General features: G+C 43.2%; 2 protein-coding genes and 1 pseudogene across 2 annotated transcripts in view; 1 reads left to right on the forward strand and 2 right to left on the reverse strand.

Moving 5' to 3' along the window:
- The window catches only part of PLET1 (placenta expressed transcript 1), a 12,730-nt gene extending 6,092 nt beyond the window's left edge, over positions 1–6,638 (reverse strand). The window contains 2 exon segments of the mRNA XM_011977012.1: positions 1,251–1,452; positions 6,194–6,638. Of these exon segments, the coding sequence (XP_011832402.1) occupies positions 1,251–1,452; positions 6,194–6,377 (386 nt within the window). The 5' untranslated portion in view covers positions 6,378–6,638.
- Positions 1–16,612, forward strand: part of PTS (6-pyruvoyltetrahydropterin synthase) — a 57,203-nt gene extending 40,591 nt beyond the window's left edge. The window contains 1 exon segment of the mRNA XM_011977013.1: positions 16,214–16,612. Coding sequence (XP_011832403.1) covers positions 16,214–16,295 — 82 coding nt within the window. The 3' untranslated portion in view covers positions 16,296–16,612.
- LOC105537417 lies at positions 13,950–15,037 on the reverse strand (annotated as a pseudogene).
- Positions 16,613–19,330: the final 2,718 nt, after the last annotated feature.

Here is a 19,330-nt window from a genome sequence, read left to right on the forward strand (position 1 = left end):
GTGGTGTGTGTGTGGTGTCTGTGGTGTGTGTGTGGTATGTATGTGTGTGTTGTGTGTGGTGAGTGTGTGTGTTGTGTATTGAGTGTGGTGTGTGTGGTGTGTGTGTAGTATGTGTGTGTGGTGTGTGTGTGGTGGTGTGTGTTATGTACGTGTGTGGTGTGAATGGTGTGTGTGTGTCGTGTGTGGTGTGTGTGGGGTGTGTGTGGTGTTAGTGGTGCATGTGGTATGTATGTGTGTGTGGTGTGAGTGTGTGTGGCGTATGTGTGGTGTATGTGGTGTGTGAGGTATGTATATGTGGGTGGTTGTGTGTGTGTGGTGTGTGTGGTGTATGTGTGGGGTGTGTGTGGTGTTTGTGGTAGGTATATGTGGCGTGTGTGTGGCATGTGGTGTGTGTGGTGCATGTGGTATGTATGTGTGTGGTATGAGTGTGTGGTGTATGCTGTGTGTGTGGTATGTGTGTGGTATGTATGTGTGTGTTGTGTGTGGTGTATGTGGTGTGTGTTTGTGGTGTTTGTGTGGTGTGTATGTGTGTGTGCTGTCAGCGTGTGAGGTGTGTGCGGTGTGTGTGTGGTGGGTGTGGTATGTATGTGTGTGGTGTGTGTGTGGTATGTGTGTGTGCTGCGAGCTTGTGTGAGGTGTTTGGTGTGTGTGGTGTGTGTGGTGAGTGTGGTGTGTGTAGTATGTGTGGTGTGTGCGGTATGTATGTGTGTGGTGTGAGGTGTGTGTAGAGTGTGTGTGGTACGTTTGTGTGTGTGTGGTATGTATGTGGTGTGTGTGGTATGTGTGGTGTGTGTGATATGTATGTGAGTGTGCTGTGTGTGGTATGTGTGGTGTGTGTGGTATGTATGTGCGTGTGGTGTAAATGTGAGGTGTGTGGGGTATGTGTGTGGGGTGTGTGGGGTGCGTGTGGTATGTGTGTGTGGTGTGTGTGTGGTATGTGTGGTGTGTGTGGTATGTATGTGTGGTGTGTGTGTGAGGTGTGTGGGGTGTGTGGTGTGTGTGTGGTGTGTATGTGGTGTGAGTGTGTGTGTGGTGTGTGGTGTGTGTGTGAATGTGTATGTGAATGTGTGTGTCTGCAAGCTCCTATAGATGGAAAGTGTGGTAGAGCATTGTGAGACGGTAATGAAATGTGGCTGCTGAGTACTGCACATCACATCTGGATTGTATTTTAAGTCTTCCTTGCTTAGTGTAAAACTGCATAAACCCAATATGAAAATTAAAGCCCAAAGCAAAGCAAGCTAGGTTCTTATTGTATCTCCACTTCAGTTATGTTCTCAGATTTAGGAGCTTGCCACTGTGCCTCTAAGACTGTCATGTATTGATCATTCACGTAAAACGTGGAGTTGCTGTAGCAATCTTCATCCGCTCTTTGCCAGAGGCCCACTGAGTCACCGTTCTTGTCCAAGGCTTTCCTGACCACAGCATAGACGCTGTCATTCACGGAAACGAATTCTGGGTGAAATGGTGAAGACACAATCAGCCGTCTGTTCCCTGTGAGCCAAGCTCAAGGGATGCGGGCGGTGACATCAAAACAAAGCGTGGAACAAGAAAGTTACAAAGAATATGTACACAGAATGCGGTTTTACTTTTGTAAAAGAAGTTGAAAGTCTGGAAGGAAATACATCAAGATTTTTAATTGTGGTGATTTCTTGGTAGTGGGATTGTGGATGATTTTTATTTTCTTTCTAGTGCTTTTTGGTGTTTTCCAAATTTTCTACAGTAAAAGGCAGACAAAAGAAAACCTATACCCAGCTCTGGTTTTGCTACACACGGGGGGTGAGATTCTGGGAGCGAATGTCTACCTCTTTGAGCCAGGGCCCATTTCTCAGATGAGAATACAAGCCTGCTTGGTCCTCTTCTCAGGGGGAGTGTGGGGACTTAAGAGGCTGATGCGTGTGGAAAGGCCAGGTGGGCCAAGTAAAAGCAAAACCCTTTTTGTGGTTCCAGAAATGCTGATTCTCTTGGTCTCTGTTGTTAGGGTGTGGGAAGGAGTGCCTTTGAGCCACAGGGGCCCTAACTCCTTAGAGGGTTACCCCAAGTAACTTGTTAATTCCACTTGTTAATTTCAGCCTTCGGAGGTATAATGGAGAGGGCATTTAAAGAAAATATCTGTCTCTCCATTTCCTCCCTTAGGAGATCTCTTCTGAGTGAATTCCTCAATGCTAGACTATTGTTCTTTCCTGGGCCCTTTCAGCCACAGAAAATTTCTTTTTAAGGCTTCTCCTTAACAAAGTGAAGCAAATTGATCATGTAACGCAAAAGGATCAGACAGTCCTGGATCTGAATTCTGACTCTAACACTTAGGAGCAAGTCATTTCACCTCCGAGCCTCGGCTTCCTTATTGTTCATCATTCACTCCATAAATACTTCTTGCGTGCCCACTTTGCACCTGCCCTGGTTCTAGGTCTGGGGATAATGACGTTATCCTTCATTATCTGAGATCGTGATACCTATCTTGAAAGGTCCTGGAGAATAAAGAGAAGAATGTGAAGATTTTAATACTTGGGGAGTACTGGATACGTTGCAATTGTTATTATGTGACTATATGCACACTACAGTTCTGTGTTCTAGTTGTTAGTTTTGCCAGTCACGGTCGGGTGATGCATATCCCACAGACCTCAGCTTGCTCAATGAGCACCTGACAGCTGTTCTAGATCTGTGCGTCAGGTGCAGTAGAAGGTGAGCAGAGACGGTGTCATCCAGGTAATCGTCAGTGTGAGCTCTGCACAGGTGTGTCCTGTCCTGCTTTTCCCCTTCCCCTTAAAGAGGTTTAAGTCCTCTTTCTTCCCTCTTAGGCACCCACATTTTCTGGATTTCTGGCCTTAGGTTCTTCTCCTTTAGGTGGCCTTGCAACATGCTGCAGCCAGACCAGACTTCCTTATGCAGCACGTCCATCAGAACACACTCCTGTTCAAACCTTCAAAGGGTCCTTCCTTCTAGAGCATGTCAACATTTCTGCTTTTATATTTCTGCCTCTGGTGTGTTGATTACAGTGTCCAACACATGTTTTTGGACTGTAAGAACCTAGCCTCAGCCTGCTGTTTGTATTCCCACTCTAAAGTGGCTTTCCCTTTTTCTGCAAATGCACCTGCCCCTGATCCTTGCTCACCTTCGGCAGTTTAACTCTCATTCTTTTTTTTCTTTTCTTCTTTTTTCTTTTTTTTCTGTTGAGTTCTTAATCATATTCTACTTTGTGCTGCATGCTGTGGTTTCATCTGTGTTGGTATCTGGACAGCCCAGTGTTGTGCCTCTGGAGGGCCCTAAGTAACTACTCACTGGTTGATTTTAAAAGTCATGCATCCAATGTTGTATAGTGCCCTTAAGGCTTAAAGTTTAGCAAGAAAAGCAAGCAAATCACATCCCTCTTGCCCATAGAAGTTTTGTTTTTGTTTTTTTAAAAAAAGGCAGATGGTTGCTCAGCACAGTCTTAGTGTAAATGTCACTGTATTAAGGGTTTCTTTCACTGATACCAAAACAGACCCAGGAAACCTGTTCTAAGATGTTGCTTGAGCTGCAGTTGTCTCTTGGGACCTGCCAAGCCATTTATACACAATTTACCAATGTTGACATAGCCCCAGAGTTTAAAAGAATTTCAAAATCAAAATAAGGAAAAGCAATTGGCCTGAATGGCCGTTTACTCAGAGTCCCCAGAAGTCCTGAGTTCTGGCAATAACACCTACAAGGCAATCGTGGAGCCTGCTGTGTAACCACGGGGGTGGGATCTGGCAATTCACATCTCCATGGGTGAGGATTTTGACCCTCGACTTAAATCATTTGTATCATGAGTCAATTTGCCACGGAGCTTTCACAGCACATTTATTTTAAAATGGAATTGGATAAAGTTTGGGGGTACATGGCATAAGTAGGCATTCAAGGAACCTTAGTTCTTCTCCTCTTTCCCCGTTCCCTTTCCCTGCTCCCTAACGCCTCTGTGGCTGCTGTGATCCCCTTCACCCCAGTGGATCACGTTGACTCATCTTTCTCCTGTCTTTCTACTTTCAGAAGGCTCCCATGTCTCCCCCTCCATAGCATCTTCACATGATAGGTTTCTTTTTTTTGTTTTGAGATGGAGTCTTGCTCTGTCACCTAGGCTGGAGTGCAGTGACATGGTCTCAGCTCACTGCAACTTCCACCTCTCGGGTTTAAGCCGTCCTCCCACCTCAGCCTCCTGAGTAGCTGGGATCACAGGCACGCATCACCACGTCTGGCTAAATTTTGTGATTTTTGTAAAGACTACGTTTCGCCATGTTGCCCAGTCTGGTCTTGAACTCTTGAGTTCAAGCAATTTGCCTGCCTTGACCTCCCAAATCGCTGAGATTACAGGTGTGAGCCCCCGTGCTCAGTGATGGATTTCTCTTTCTTCCGTTGCATTAGCAAAATCTTTCACCTTAAAGATTTAAGATAAAATCTTTTATCTTAAATGCCAGAGGCTTGTGATCTCTTTTGCAGTAGTGCCTCTGACCCCTCAGGCTCTCCCCCAGGTTGCACATATGTCCGTCCACCTGTGCTCATCTTGAATTACAAGATTATCCTCCCTGCCCTGTCAGGACAATATCGACTGCCTGAGGGAGTGGGACGTAGCTGGCCCCATCACAACTGGAGCACATAGTGTCATTCCTCATTTAAAAGTAAGACAAAAGATAAGCAAGGTGAGTGCGTGAGGCATGCCATGATTGTTCACCTGCTGAAGTCTGAGACCTAGACTGTGAGTGTGGAGATCACCCTGGTGGTCTTTGCAAAAGTTAGTTAGACTTTTAAGAAAGGCAGGATAACACAGTAGATAAGAAGACAGGTTCTGAAGCTGGACAGCCTGGCTGGACAAAAAGCTGTACGAGTTTTGGCTGTGCTATTTAGATTCAAATCATAGCTAGGTTACTTATTAATGTAAATTTGTAACTTCTCTGTGCCTCAGTTCTTGTCTGTAAAATGATAACAGCATCTACTCCTAAAACATGCCCAGCACATCGTAAGAAGTGTTAGCTCTCATTACTGTAAGGAAGAGTATACAGTGGTTAAAGGCAGGGTCTCTGAAGCTGGAATGCTGGTTCATATCTTAGCTTCACCATTTAAGTAGCTCCGGGACCTGAGCAAGAGTCACTTAGCATCTGTCTCTGTTTCTCATCTACAAAATGGAAATGATAATGGTATCTCCCTAATAGGTCACTATTACATGTAAACACCATACGAAGTATTATTATTATGAAACTAATTAGAAAGCATATTCCTTGACTTTTAGGTTTGGCTGATTCGAAAAGGGATATATAAAAAATATCTACTGGACACCTCTAAGAAAAGTATTGGATTAAGAATGAACAGACTAAGATTCAAGAGCCAGTTCTATGACTTACTAGAAGGGAGACTCTGGGCAGGTCGTTTAATTTCCCTTGGCCTCAGGCTTCTCATACATAAAGTGGGTTAGTAATACTTCCCCTGTATAGTTTATTAGATTTTTTTTCACCCACGGACTAAATGCAGTATACAGTTATCCCCAGCAGCATAATTTTGTCAAATAGATATGAAAAGATTACACACTGGAGGCTGGGTGCGGTGGCTCACACCTGTAATTCCAGCACTTTGAGTGACTGAGGTGGGTAGATCACTTGAAGCCAGGAGTTCAAGACTAGCCTGGTCAACATGGAGAAGTCCCATCTCTACTAAAAATACAAAAAATTAGCCAGGTGTGGTGGTGCGCACCTGTAATCCCAGCTACTTGGGAGGCTGGGGTACGAGAATTGCTTGAACCCAGGAGGCGGAGGTTGCAGTGAGCTGAAATTGTACCATTACATTCCAGCCTGGGTGATGAAGTGAGACTCTGTCTCCAGAAAAACAAAGACAAAAAGAGAAAAGATTACACAATGGAATGCAATGATTATCCCTTAAAATGATAAAAGTGCCCATTTTATTTAAGTCAGGATTTACCCCAAGCATGCTCTTACCGGGACTCAGTGACTCTGGGGTTAGGGCTTTCTCACTCCTGTGGCTTGAGTTCACAAGGAACATGCAGAAATAGCCACCCCCCCCAACCCACTCCCTTAATTCTCATTCTTTCTCTTCCTTCCCTTGCTTCCCATTGGGTTCAGAAGACACATGTTTTGTATAATTGCGAGTAGCAGCGATAGAGGAGTGTGTTCTGAAATTCTGGTTAATTTCCCTCAGGGAACAAAGTACAGCAGAGAGCATGGCTTCTACTCACCAGAATAGACTGCATTGCTTTCGTAGATATGTGAACTGGCCTTGATGTCTAGGGTGATGGTGTAATATTCATCAAAGGTGAAGCAGGTGTTACTGTACCTTATAAAGGTGGCAAAAGAAAGCTGCAGACTGAGGCACAGAAACATCTTCAGTGGCTGCAGCAGCATGGCATGGAGGACTGCCATGGTCTCAATCTGTTTGGAAAGTGCTAGGCCTGGTATTGGGTAAAACTGACTCACCTCTTGTTTATATGCCAGGGCTTCTGGGTGAAGTCATACGTGCAGATCTTCTCCCTGCCCCTTCTGAATATACATTGGCTTCTGGAATTTGGCCCAAGACATCATCAGTAATGAATCACCAGTCACCATTACCTGTCACCGATGATTTTGCAAATTGCAGTTTTGCTTAGGAAGGGGAATGTCCTGAATATGGTTTTTTTTACACCTCTCATTTCAGCATCTGCTGTTTGAAGAAAGCCATTGAGAAGACGTAAATACCAGCAAGTGAAATTCAGAGTTGTGTAATCATCACATACCTGGTCCGTTGAGAAGTTCCGCTCTTCTCACTGCAGGAAACCCAGGCACAAAAACCCTCTTTTCCTGGATTACATACCCTCTTCCACCCCTCCTTAATCAGAGAAGTCTCCAATCCCCAATTCATTTAGTGACTAGCATAGAATGAGAAAGACTATGCTTCTGGACTTACATCTACTTATATATTATTTATATTTATTTGGAAAGAAACAGCTTAGGTTTACCTTGTTCCTGATACATTCTTCCATAACACCATAGCACAAAAAAAAAAAAAAATCAGAAAATATGCTTTTTCACATCTCCTTTCTGAATTTTATGACTTACTCACTGAAGAAGAGGAAAGAAATATGCAACTTTGTGAGTAGAAAGAAACAAAATGTAGATTAGAATCAAGATAATATTTACTATGTGTTCGTTCAAGAGAAACACTGACAGAATGGTGGCATAAATACCTCTGAAAAATCAACTCCTTCATTAAAACAATGAGAACACTAGCAAAAAATGGTCAAAATAAGTTTTGCAGAATTTTGGAAGTTAACCAAATCCTTGCAACAATCTGGGAGCATTTATTTAAGAAAAATGGTTGAATATCATTAAGAACTATGAGCGTTATGGCATTTCAAGTAGCCCTGGTCACACTCACTTCGCCCCACCTCCATGAGGGCCTTTGCAACTATGGTAACTGTGAAGATTAGCTAACTAGCAGCTGATGGAAGGAAACAGAACAGGTTTGGAGCTTCCCAAAAAGCCTCATCCCCAGAGAACTGTCACTTTGTGACCTTTTGGAAGTTGCCTGTAAAGTTTCGTCCTCCGGGCTTTTCTTTATGTGACCTAACTCAGAACATCCTCTGTGTGAACACCTATATTGCTAAGATGTTTGTCAAAAATAATCAGTTGGAATTTTTCAACATTGTAACGTTCTGAGGCAGTGATTCCAGTTGGGGCTAACAAAAGGCTGAGTAAAAACTGTAAAATAAACCCCTGAGGAATGAGATGTCTGTAGGGGGTTTGAAAAGCTTGGACAAATCCCTGGGAATCTAAAAAGCCATGTGCATGTGCAGGGCTACACACATTCCCAGGAAAGACCTGAGAAGGCCCTAATCTCTCACCTCTGGCTGACCTTGAGGCTCTGCACAAGTAAGAAGTGAAGGCTAAGGCAGAGCTGTAAACTGCCTATCTGATCATTGAAGGCATGCCCCAAAACACACATGCAGAAGTGCTTGGCAAAGACTGGGAGACTTGTTGGTTCCAGAGTTATTAGTTCAAGAAATTTAAAAAGAAATCTCTATTTATTAGCTGGTCAATAAGCAAACAGAACAGAGACTTTGGCGGTTACACATGATAAAGAATACAGACTTCACAGAATTAATTTAAGAAAGTCAGGAAACAGCAGCAACAACAATAAAAAAAAGAACAACAAACAGCAACAAAAACACACTCAGGGAGGAGAAGGGAGTCTGGTGGTCCAAAGTTGTCACATTGTGTGTGTGTGTGTGTGTGTATTTATTTATTTTTTTGAGACAGGGTCTCACTATTGCCCAGGCTGAAGTGAAGTGGTGCAATCATAGCTTACTGCAGCCTCAAATTCTTGGGCTTAAGTGATCCTCCCGCCGCAGCTTCCTAAGTAGCTGGGACTATAGGCATATGTCATCACACTTGGTTAATTTTCATAGTTTTTGTAGAGTCAGGGTCTTGCTATGTTCTCTGGACTGTTATTGAACTCCCAGGTGTAAGCAATCCTTCTGCCTCAGCCTCCCAAAGTGCTGGGATTACAGGCATAAGTCACTTTGCCTGGCTTCATGTTTTTTAAATGTTCAGTTTTGAAGAAAAATTATAAGATATACAAATAAACAAGAAAATATGGCTTATACAGAAGAAAAAAAAAAAAAATCCCAGGTAAACAGAAACTGTCCCTGAGGAAGCCCACACACTGAACTTAACTGAACGTAGATATTAACTCAGCTTTATAAATACGTTCAAGGAACTAGAAGAAATCATATCTAAAGAATTAAAGGAAAGTATGAGATTGATGTCTCACCAAATAAAGAATAGTAATAAAGAGATAAAAATGATAAAAAGAACCAAATAGAAATTTCTGCAATGGAAAAGTACAATAACTACAATTTAAAAAAGTCACTAGAAGAACTCAACAGCATATTTGAACTGGTAGAAGAAAGTATTGGTGAACTTGAAGATAGGTCATTTGAATGCATTTAACAAAACAAATGCAAGACTTGTATACGGAAAACTATAACAACACACTCAGGATAGTCAAAATGATCTTGAAAAACAAACAAAACTCAGCAAAGTTTGAGGACTCACACTTCCCAATTTAAAAACTTACTGTGTAGCTACAGTAATCAAGATAGTGTGGTACTGACATAGGATAGACATATAAATCAATGAAATAGAATTGAGATGAAACATATCCACACATTTATTATTAGCTGGGTTTTGATAAGGGTAACAAGACAACTCAAGGGGGAAATAAATGGTACTGGGTCAACTGAATATCCACATGCAAAAGAATGAAGTTGGAGCCCTACTCATACCATATACAAAATTAACTCAAGGTGAACCAAGGGCCTAAATGTAAAACTATAAAACTCTTAGGAAAAAACATAGGTATAAATCTTCATAATCTTGATTTAGGCAACGGTTTATTAGACATGATGCCTGAGGCAAAAATAAGTAAAGAAAAAATAGATAAATTGGACTTCAAAACTAAAAGCTTTTGTTCTTTGAAGGCCACTATCAAGAAAGTGAAAAGGGCTGGGCACAGTGGCTTACGCCTGTAATCCCAGCACTTTGGGAGGCCAAGGAGGGTGGATCACCTGAGGTCAGGAGTTCGAGACCAGCCTGGTGAACATCATGAAACCTCATCTCTACTAAAAATACAAAATTAGCCAGGTGTGGTGGCATGTGCCTGTAATCCCAGCTACTCAGGAGGCTGAGGCAGGGGAATTACTTGAACCCGGGATGCAGAGGTTACGGTGAGCTGAAATTGCACCACTGCACTCCAGCCTGGGCAACAGAGTAAGACTCCATCTAAAAAAAAAAAAAAAAAAGTGACAAGATAATCTACATCATATATCTGAAAAGGGCCTAGTTTCTAGAATATATAAAGAATACAACTCAACAACAAAAAGACAAATGTCCCAATTTAAAAATGGGCAAAGATTTGAATACTTTCTCCAAAGAAATGTACAAATGGCCAATAGGCATGCGAAAAGGTGCTCAACATTATTAGTTATTAGGAAAATGCAAATCAAAACTTGAGTGAGATACCTCTTTACAGCTAGAATTATTGCTATAAAAATGACAGATAATAATAAGAGTTGGCACAGATATGGAGAAGTTGAACCCTCATTCATTTCTGGTGGAAATATAAAATGATGTAGCCACTTTAGAAAACAGTTTGGCATTTCTTCAGAAAGCTAAACATAGACTTACTATTATATGGTCCAGGAACTCCACTCCTAGGTATATACTCAGGAGAATTAAAAATGTATGTCCACACAAAAACTTGTACATAAATGTTTATAGGAGCATTATTCATAATAGCTAAAAAGTGGAAACAATCCAAGTGTCCATCAACTTATGAATGGATAAACAAAATGTGGTATGTTCTTATAATGGACTGTCGTTCAGCTGTAAAAATAAATCAAGTACCAATACATGCGACAACATGGATGAACCTGAAATGACTGTGCTAAGTGAAAAAAGTCAGACACAAAAGACCACATATTGTATGCTTCCATTTCTATGAAATATCCAGAAGAAGCAAATCCATAGAGACACAAAGTCATTGCCAGGGACTAGGGATGGTGCGGGAAATGGGAAATGACTATGACTGCTCATTGATTTGGGGTTTCTTTCGGGGATGATGGAAATGTTCTGGAGGTAATTAGTGGGGATGGTTTCACAACCTTGTGAATGTACTAAAAACTACCAAATTGAATTTTATGGTATGTGAATTATATCTCAACAAAATTTTTATTTACATAATATGTTATATAGGCAAGTTGGGGTAGCAGAAATAATGTGACAGGACTTTAGTATTGGGTCCTGTTCAGAATCCTTGCTTTGGGAGAGTTTTTAAACTATCTGAGCTTTAGTCTCCACTTCTAAAATTAAGGCAATAATATCAATCTTACATACTTTTATGTATATTAAGTGAAAGGTGTATGTAAGCTGTTTTGAGCTGGGTCTGGTGCACCCCTATAGTCTCAACTACTTGAGAGGCTGGGGTAGGAGAATTACTTGAGCTTAGGAGTTTGAGACTAGGCTGAGCAACATATTGAGACCTCCATCTCAAAAAAGAAAACAAAACAACCCCAAAACCATTTTAGGGAACAGGGTGGGCCTGACATATAATATAAATTTTTAACAAATGTTAATTCGTTTTCTACCTTTCTTCCTTTCTTCTTCCCTCTTTCCTAAATTTATACAGATCAGGATGGTAGAAAATAAAATATAGGAGTTCTGCTATTGATATGGGGATGATGGTCTAATCTCCTTATGAACTGGGGGACATGGGATTGGGGGATGGGAAACGACTCAGAAGGGAACACTCTGATTTATGTAGAATTGTTCCATGCATTTTCTGCAAGATGGGGCTCAGCCCAAGAGAGGGCCTGTGTGAAGACACTGGCATGTCCTCTAGGGAGGGGGGGGCGTGTCCACTGGCCTATAGCCCTACGGCTCTAGGGACAGCTGTTCATAAAATAAAATTGTTCTTTGAATCAAGCTGGAAAGGACTTGATTTTTCTTGAGGACAGGGGACCAAAAGAAAACAAGTTTTGAAATAAAATACACATTTTTGGGGCCTCCTTGTATATTTCTTCAGCCCCTTTTCTACAATTCTGGACTGTAGTTCCTGGAAATTCACACTTTCAAAAAGCCCCATCAGTGATTCTTGGATGGAGCTTTTGAAACATGCATGCATGTTCAAGTCACCGGAAGCATCTTGCTAGTACACAGATTCAGTGTGTCTGATATGGGGCCTGAGATTCCTCATTTCTAACAGGCTCTTGGGTGATACCAGGAAGTTGCTGATCCATGGACCACACTTTGAATAGCAAGCGTTTAGCAGCTGGTTTGAGTAAACCAGGTTAGAATTAAATGCCAGACTAATCAAAGTTGGAAAAGCTAGGTTCCATGACTGCCCTGTGCACCCCAAGCCTGCCCGTCTGCCTACAGCTTTATATGCAGAGGCTCTTCATGCGGTAGAAAGTCTGGTGGGTGCTTCAATGCCTTGTTGGTCTCCCTGGGAAGGAGAGCTGTCAGAGAGGAGGAAGCAGTTGGCTTTCCAAGGTCAAAGTCTAATGGGAGATTCTCTGAAATTCACCAGACACGACCACTGATGGATGCAGGGATCATTTGTCTGAGGGGCCCTGGGGTTTTTGATGTGTCTCTTGGGCATGTCAGCGGTGTGACGGATGCAATATGGTGAACATGAGGAAGGGGCGCAGATGTTAGAGTCCAAGAGACCTCCATTGGAATCCTGCTCCTCACATTGTAACCTTGGACTGTACTTAACCTACCTGAGCCTCAGTTTTCTTATCCGTATTATGGAGAGACTTTGACCAACCTTGCAGGATTGTGTTAAGGTTTAAAAGAGGTAATGCATGTAACATGCATGCCACAGAGTCAACACTCTAAGAGAAGTTTTTTACCACTGATGGAAAGTATCTGTGTTAACTCGAGGGACAAGGGTGACCAGGGAGCTGGGGGTAGCTGGAGAAGTTTTACTCTCATTTGTTGACCCACAATGGATGCTCAAGTCCACATATATTGATTTATGAGCTAATTGGGTTGTGCCTCTGGCTCTTTGGTTCAGCATTGTGGGTGTTATGTCTTTGAATAGCCCAAAGTGAGAGTCCCCGTGCTTTAGGGATAGCCCGTGGTCAGCTTTTGAAAAGATGCATACCATTCTTCTCATTCCCCGAGGCCTTACAAATTCTCAGAGAGAGGGAACATGCTGTTATGTATTAGATTAAGTATTTTCAAGCAGGACTGGCCCTAAGAGATAATTTTAATCTAACTCCCTTAATTATGTCTGAGAAAACTGAGCACAGAAAAATTAAACAACTTGCCCCAGGCTTAAGAACCACTTAGTGACAAAGTCAGGGCCAGATCCCAACCTCCTTCCCACCGGCTGGGGATTCTCTCCACCGGACAGCTCTACTACCTAGGGAATACACGTGTGCTCTGCTTAGCATTTCAGATTCAGATGTATTCCAGATACAGCACATTTTAATTTTAATATGCCGTGTGTATATTTTGTTGTACATGTGGGACACGTGCCTCATCTACTTACATTTGATAGAACTTGGAGAGAAGTTTATCACAGCAATAGTTAATTGTTCTGTCTTTGCTCAAGACTTTTTGTTGATCATATTTGTGTCTTCGTTTAATCCAAAATTGCGTGTCAAGAGCACAGCTGGATCTGCACTGTGTTTTACTTGTGTTGCCTTGTTGGCCTGCCAGGGTCAGTGGACTGGGGTTGGGTGGTTGAGCTGCTCCAGGTCACAAGGCCTTCTGGGAAAATAACCCCTGCTTTATAGCAATTATTGCCAAACTCTAGGCTGGCAATGATCTTGATCAACTGTTTACCTGTTTTCATGGCATGACAGAGATGAGGGCAAAATTATGACTTTTTAAAAAGAAAGAAACATTGATTTGGTTTAAAGGCCTGCCTTTTATTTTGACATTATAGCTTTATGATGTTTTGTTGTTCTTTCTTTTATGAAACTATGATCATTGTAGATTATAGATGGTAGATTTTCCCTTCCTTCACCTATTTATTTATTTTTTTATGTTTGCCTTGCACTAATAAACTTTTATTTCACTCAAATTAGAGCAATAATCTTCCATACATAAGTATCTTCCCTGCCCAATAATTCAAAGAAAAAAATCCAAAATGATTAATAAAGAAAAATATAAGAATTAACAGTCCCTTTAAATTTGTTTTAAATATTTTTAAGGTTTAAAAACGGTTTAAAGTTTGTAATTCCTAGTAGGAAAACATTATCTGAATGAATGGCAAACCACGGTAAATGCTTCAGCTGCATTTGGGGGAGAGGGATATGGATTATCTTCAAAGCACCCCAGCTCTCTTGATGAGAAGATCAGAGGTACACTGGTTTGTATTATTGCGACATCCATAACGTGATCTAGGTTGCTTTTCCTTCAGCAAGGTCTTTATTTATCAGAAGGACATTAGGCTTGACCTCCAAATTTGGCTGACAATTTACTGATAAGATTCATAACCTTTGGGTTGCTCTGGTATTGTGACATATTTGCTGGGTTCTGAGCCACATCCTGGAAGAGGCCACCGTAACTTCTGGATCCTGCATGGCTGCAAGAACCTCTGGATCACTAAGAATTTCATTGAGTCCAGGGATTCCCGCCATCCCAGGCATGCCCCCTCCCGTTCCAAGCATTCCCCCAGGAAGTCCACCTGGAGAAGAGCCATACTGAATTCCCGACTGTCGTCTGGCTTCTTCCTCCCTCTGGGCTCTCTCATGCTCTTCTCGAGCCTTCTTAACTCTTTCTATTCTTTCTTTGATCTCTCGCTCTTCACGTTTTTGCTCATACTTTCTCCCATGTTCTGCAATGTCTATGCCCTAGGCTGAACTTTTTTCAGCATTATACTAGCATCTTCGTCATAATCCAATTTACAGGCAAGGGCAAGATCATGGGCTGCTTCTTCCCAGTGGCCTAGAGGTCTGTGTGCTTTCCCTCGCCACTTGTAAGGCTGAGCTGAATCAGGATTTATTTCAATGACTCTGTCACAGTCTCGGATGGCAGCATTTGGCTTCTGTAAGTTGACGAAGACACTGGCCCTCTTGGCATGCAAAATGGCCAACTGAGGATTCAGCTTGATGGCATCTGTGAATAAGTCAATGGCTTTCTGCAGTTCACCATCATTTAGGGCTTCAATAGCAGTCACTTTCTTATCATTTGCCTGATCCATCATCTCTTCCATTATCTCTGCATTTTCATCTCCCATTTCTTGAGGGGCATCAGGGTCTGGTTCAATCACACCTTCATTATCAATTTATAGATTACTTTCCTCACGTGATGGTTCGTCTGCCTTTAAGTCTTCCTCCACCTTCTTATTATCAGGTTTTTCTTCCTTGGTATTTTCTTCTGATTTAACTTTCTGAGTAGCAGGTGGTAGTTTACCCCCCCATGCTCTCCACCCACTCCCTCAGGAAGTACATTTCCTCAGTGTGCAGAATGCTCGGATCCTGCTTACATATTTTCACAAAAGCCCGAAGTGCGTTCACTTTCCAGGGGTCCATGGTTGGGAGGTGGTGGATGAAGAAGCTAAGGTGCTGTGGCCCGGTTCCAAGGCCTAGGCGCTGGCTCAGTGTGACCGCGCAGAAGGGGGCACCTATTTATTTTTTAAATATCCTTATTTAACAAAATGAAAACTTGGCACCTATCTAGGTGCCTAAAACCCAAAGTCTTGAAACCGGAGCTCTAAAAAGATTTACTTTGCAGCATAACTTCCAGAAATGCCTTGCCTCGCTGTGGCAAAAAGCAGGAATTGCTCGCATTTAAGTGGGAGTAGGGAGGTTATGTCTCAAGAAAGGTGTTCAGGGACCCCTTTCTCACTGAGTGGGAGGTTGGATCTTTTAAGCTCCTCTTCCCAACATTAGAATCAGTCATCCCCCCAAAATTGGACATCGATTTCAGTCATTTTTAGGCAGAGATCAGTGTTGAGGGCACTTCGTGGTTGAGTGAGAGCAGGGGTTGGTGGGTGAGAAAGTGAAATCAGACAAGAGAAGTTGGGACTCAGAGCTTCCCAGTCCCCAAACAGAAGAGGAACTGGGAAGTCTCTCTAGCTGCGGAAGAGGAAGGTTTGGACACTCTCTTTACATGGCCAGTGTGGCTTCTTCCTTTGAGAGGCAAGAACTCACTGCTCGAGAGGAAACCCACTGCGGGAACCCGGAAGAAAACCAAGTCCGCCCAGGTCAGTAACTAGAAACCGAGTGGCTTTTCCTCCGTGCTGCATAGCTACACTTAGAAATTTCACGGAAAGGTGTGACATTTTATCAAGACATTTGACTGCACTGCTCCTGCTGTTTAACCAGAGGATTCAGTAGAAAACAGACAGACAAACAAACAGGACGGTTTAATGAGTGAGACATGAATTGGAAGAGGCAGGATGAGCTGTGGGTTCCTGTGGTGGTCTGACAATGATGTGATGAGGACACCTTTCCAGGCGCAAAGTCAAGGCCCTGTGCTGCTCACAGGAAATTCCCTTCGGTTAAGTTCCTGTAGAGTGTATTGATTTTCCGATACCCTGCCTTATTCAGGTAGGATTTGAAGCAGCTTACAGAAAAACAAGATTTAAAATGTAAGAAGTGAAGGATATAGGGAAAAGAAAGGTAGAACAGCATGATAAGAGAAAGGTGGGGTTTGTGATTGCGGAAATGCTTGCTGGTGTCTCTGTGTTGGTTCTGTTGTTGCAGGTACTGGGAGGAGGAGATGAACCCTGCTCCTGTGGAGGCTGTGAGGTGTTGGTGTCGTGTACACATCCAAGGGATGGCCTAATTATTTACAACTAGGCTCCTGGAAATCAGCCCTGAATCCAGCTTTCTACCTTCTCTTTTCAATATCATTCAATTAATTGAGTCACAGAAGCAGCCTTTAATTCATTTAATTCCCTTACAGTCTTCTAACTTCTGCCATATATCTCGTGACCTGTGATTTTTCCTTTTGCACTGATTTGATACTATGTAATAGCAATTAAATATCGTTACTTATACCAGAGCAGCTTATCTTTCTTATCAACAAAAACAAATAAGGTCCACACTCCTGAAAACAAATAGGCTCTATGTCTAGCCTTGTGAACAAATGCAATTTTGTCACTTACATAATTTGTTATTGATACAGTAACTTCAGAATTATTTGTGGTACTGCTTCCTGAGATATGTAAAATCATGTTAATGATTTTTGAATAGTGATCAATAATAACATTTATTAAATACCCATGGTGCTTTGAATCTTCCAGTTGGTCAGTCAGCATTTATATTCTTGATATCACTCCCAAAGCGTCATATAAACGACTTCTTCTTCTTCTTTTTTTTTTTTTGAGAGGGAGTCTCACTCTGTCACCCAGGCTGGAGTGCAATGGCACTGCAACCTCTGCCTCCTGGGTTCAAGGGATTCTCCTGCCTCAGCCTCCCGAGTAGCTGGGATTATAGGTGCCTGCCACCACACCCGGCTAATTTTTGTATTTTTAGTAGAGATGGGTTTTCACCGTGTTGGCCAGGCTTGTCTTGAACTCCTGACCTCAGGTGATCCGCCCACCTCAGCCTCCCAAAGTGCTGGGATTACAGGCGTGAGCCACCACACCCAGCCCATAAAAACAGGCTTATCTTGAACTCCTGACCTCAGGTGATCCGCCCACCTCAGCCTCCCAAAGTGCTGGGATTACAGGCGTGAGCCACCACACCCAGCCCATAAAAACAACTTCTAACCTCAGGAAGCTTACATTCCAATGGGAAACCAAGGGTGACCCCAGACCAATTTATGCGACTGCTATATTTCCTTATCCACAAAGTGGGGAGAATGACAGTGCCCAGCTCATAAGACTGTTGGGAGCTTTTAACGACATAACACTTGTGGAGCATGATGGCTGGCAGAGAGAAAGCACTGGATAGCTGCTTGTTTTCCTTCTTGTTATTATGATTGGAGAAATTCTGCGGAGGTGGTGCCTAGGAGCTGGCCACACCTCCCCCAGAGGGGATTTCCAGGTTTCACAGGTTTCCTTCCCTCCCTGAGCAAGGGCAGGTGAGTCAGGGTCGCTCGTGCTCCCCTCCAGCTCTGGGATGTATGCTGTCCAGCTGATAACGAGTCTCCGTCACATCCCAGGAAAAGTGGAGCTGGCTGAGGGGAGATGGAAAAGAAGGGCAACAAATTCCAGTTTCTTGTGAAATTTTGTAAACGTAAGGCTCTTATCTCAGTCTGCAGAGCAGAAACAGGGTGGGGGCCATGTATCTGAATGTCTCCACTCGTGCATAAAAAATATGATTAGAACTGAAGACCTAGAAATCCCTTCCCCGGGCAAGGGATGAAGTCTTCTGTTTCTAGAACCATTTAGGGAGGTGACAAGTTGGCTTCGTCCCAGAGATTCAGGTGAGGACAGAACAGAGGGCAGGGTATTCTTGCCCTGAGTTCCCTGCTGATGAGCTAATTGTGGCCCCTCACCTTTGTTTAGCATGCAGTTTACCAGAAAAGGGGATCCTACCTTTATCCTTGGTTCTCCATCCCCTCGCTACCTTTCCTGTGTTTTGCAAACATGGGATGGTGTATTTAGCTTTCTTTTGCTGGAATTATTTTCACCCCATGTCCTGTGTCTTCCTTGTCCAGAAGAAATCATCTTCTCGTCTAAGGAGCTCCAGAGAAGGGCGTGCAGGGGATGGCCATGTTCTGTTGCATGCATTTAGCTGTGTTGAACAGTCCTCCTGTTTTGCTACTGTCTGAGAATATTCTCTTGATTCTATGGGCTCCTGGACCTGGGCTTTCCTTGGCTTATCTCATGAATCTGCCTCTTGGTCCCTTTCATTGGCTGCCTTCTGTGTTTAGGTTTGTAGGGGAAGGCCCCTGGAAGGTGGGTGGGAGAAGAGGCACCTCTCAGGAGAGGCTGAGGTGCACAGACACTCTTGTCCACACAAGTCCATATTTATTTATCTTCTAATATACTGTGTTAGTTTGTTTGCTTGTTTGTTTTGAGGGTCTCCTTCTGTTACCCACCCTAGAGTGCAGTGGTGCCATCATGGCTCACTGCAACCTCAACTTCCCGGGCTCAATTGATCCGCCTGCCTCAGCCTCCTGAGTAGCCAGGACTACAGGTGCATGCTGCCGTGCCTGGCTATTTTTTTTTTTTGTAGAGAGTTTTTTCATGTTGCTTGGGCTGGTCTCAAACTCCTGGTCCCACGTGATCCACCTGCCTCAGCCTCCCAAAATGCTGGGATCCTAGATGTGAGCCACTGTGCCTGGCCTTCTAATATAATTTGGATATTCCTGCCTTGATATGCATTAGGAACTTCCTGGAGGGTTGTACTCAAGAGAGGTAGTGTCTGCTTGCTCAGCAAGAAGAGGCTGAGTAAGTGCAGGACTCTGAATATGGTTGTGCAGCAGAGTTGTGGGTATTTGTGGGGACATGGGCCTCAGGCCCAGGATTTAGATTTAGCTAGCAGACATGCCTGGGCAGCTAAACTGGCAACGTCAGACCAACCTGCCCGGCCTGACATTGCCAGGCAGTTTAGCTTATCAGGGCTCTGCTTAGAAGCCACAATGCCAAGGCCTCATGACCATACTCTTCCACCCTCCAGAATCTTGTCCACCTTCATATCCCTCCATTCCTCACGCATCATGTCCCAGGCAGGTGCCCCAACACCTCATTCTCATCTCCACCTCCATGCTTACTCATGTCTTCCAGGTTGTACTTGAGAGAGCCTAGGCCTTAGCAGTAGAGTTGGTTTCAAGTTGCTGCCCTCCCACCTCCTGGTATGTAACTGGCTTTCTGGGTGTTAGTTTTTTTCATTTGTAATGCCTGCCTCGTAGCCCCATTGTGAAAATTA

Source organism: Mandrillus leucophaeus, unplaced genomic scaffold, assembly GCF_000951045.1.
Source record: "Mandrillus leucophaeus isolate KB7577 unplaced genomic scaffold, Mleu.le_1.0 Scaffold172, whole genome shotgun sequence".
NCBI lineage: Eukaryota > Metazoa > Chordata > Mammalia > Primates > Cercopithecidae > Mandrillus > Mandrillus leucophaeus.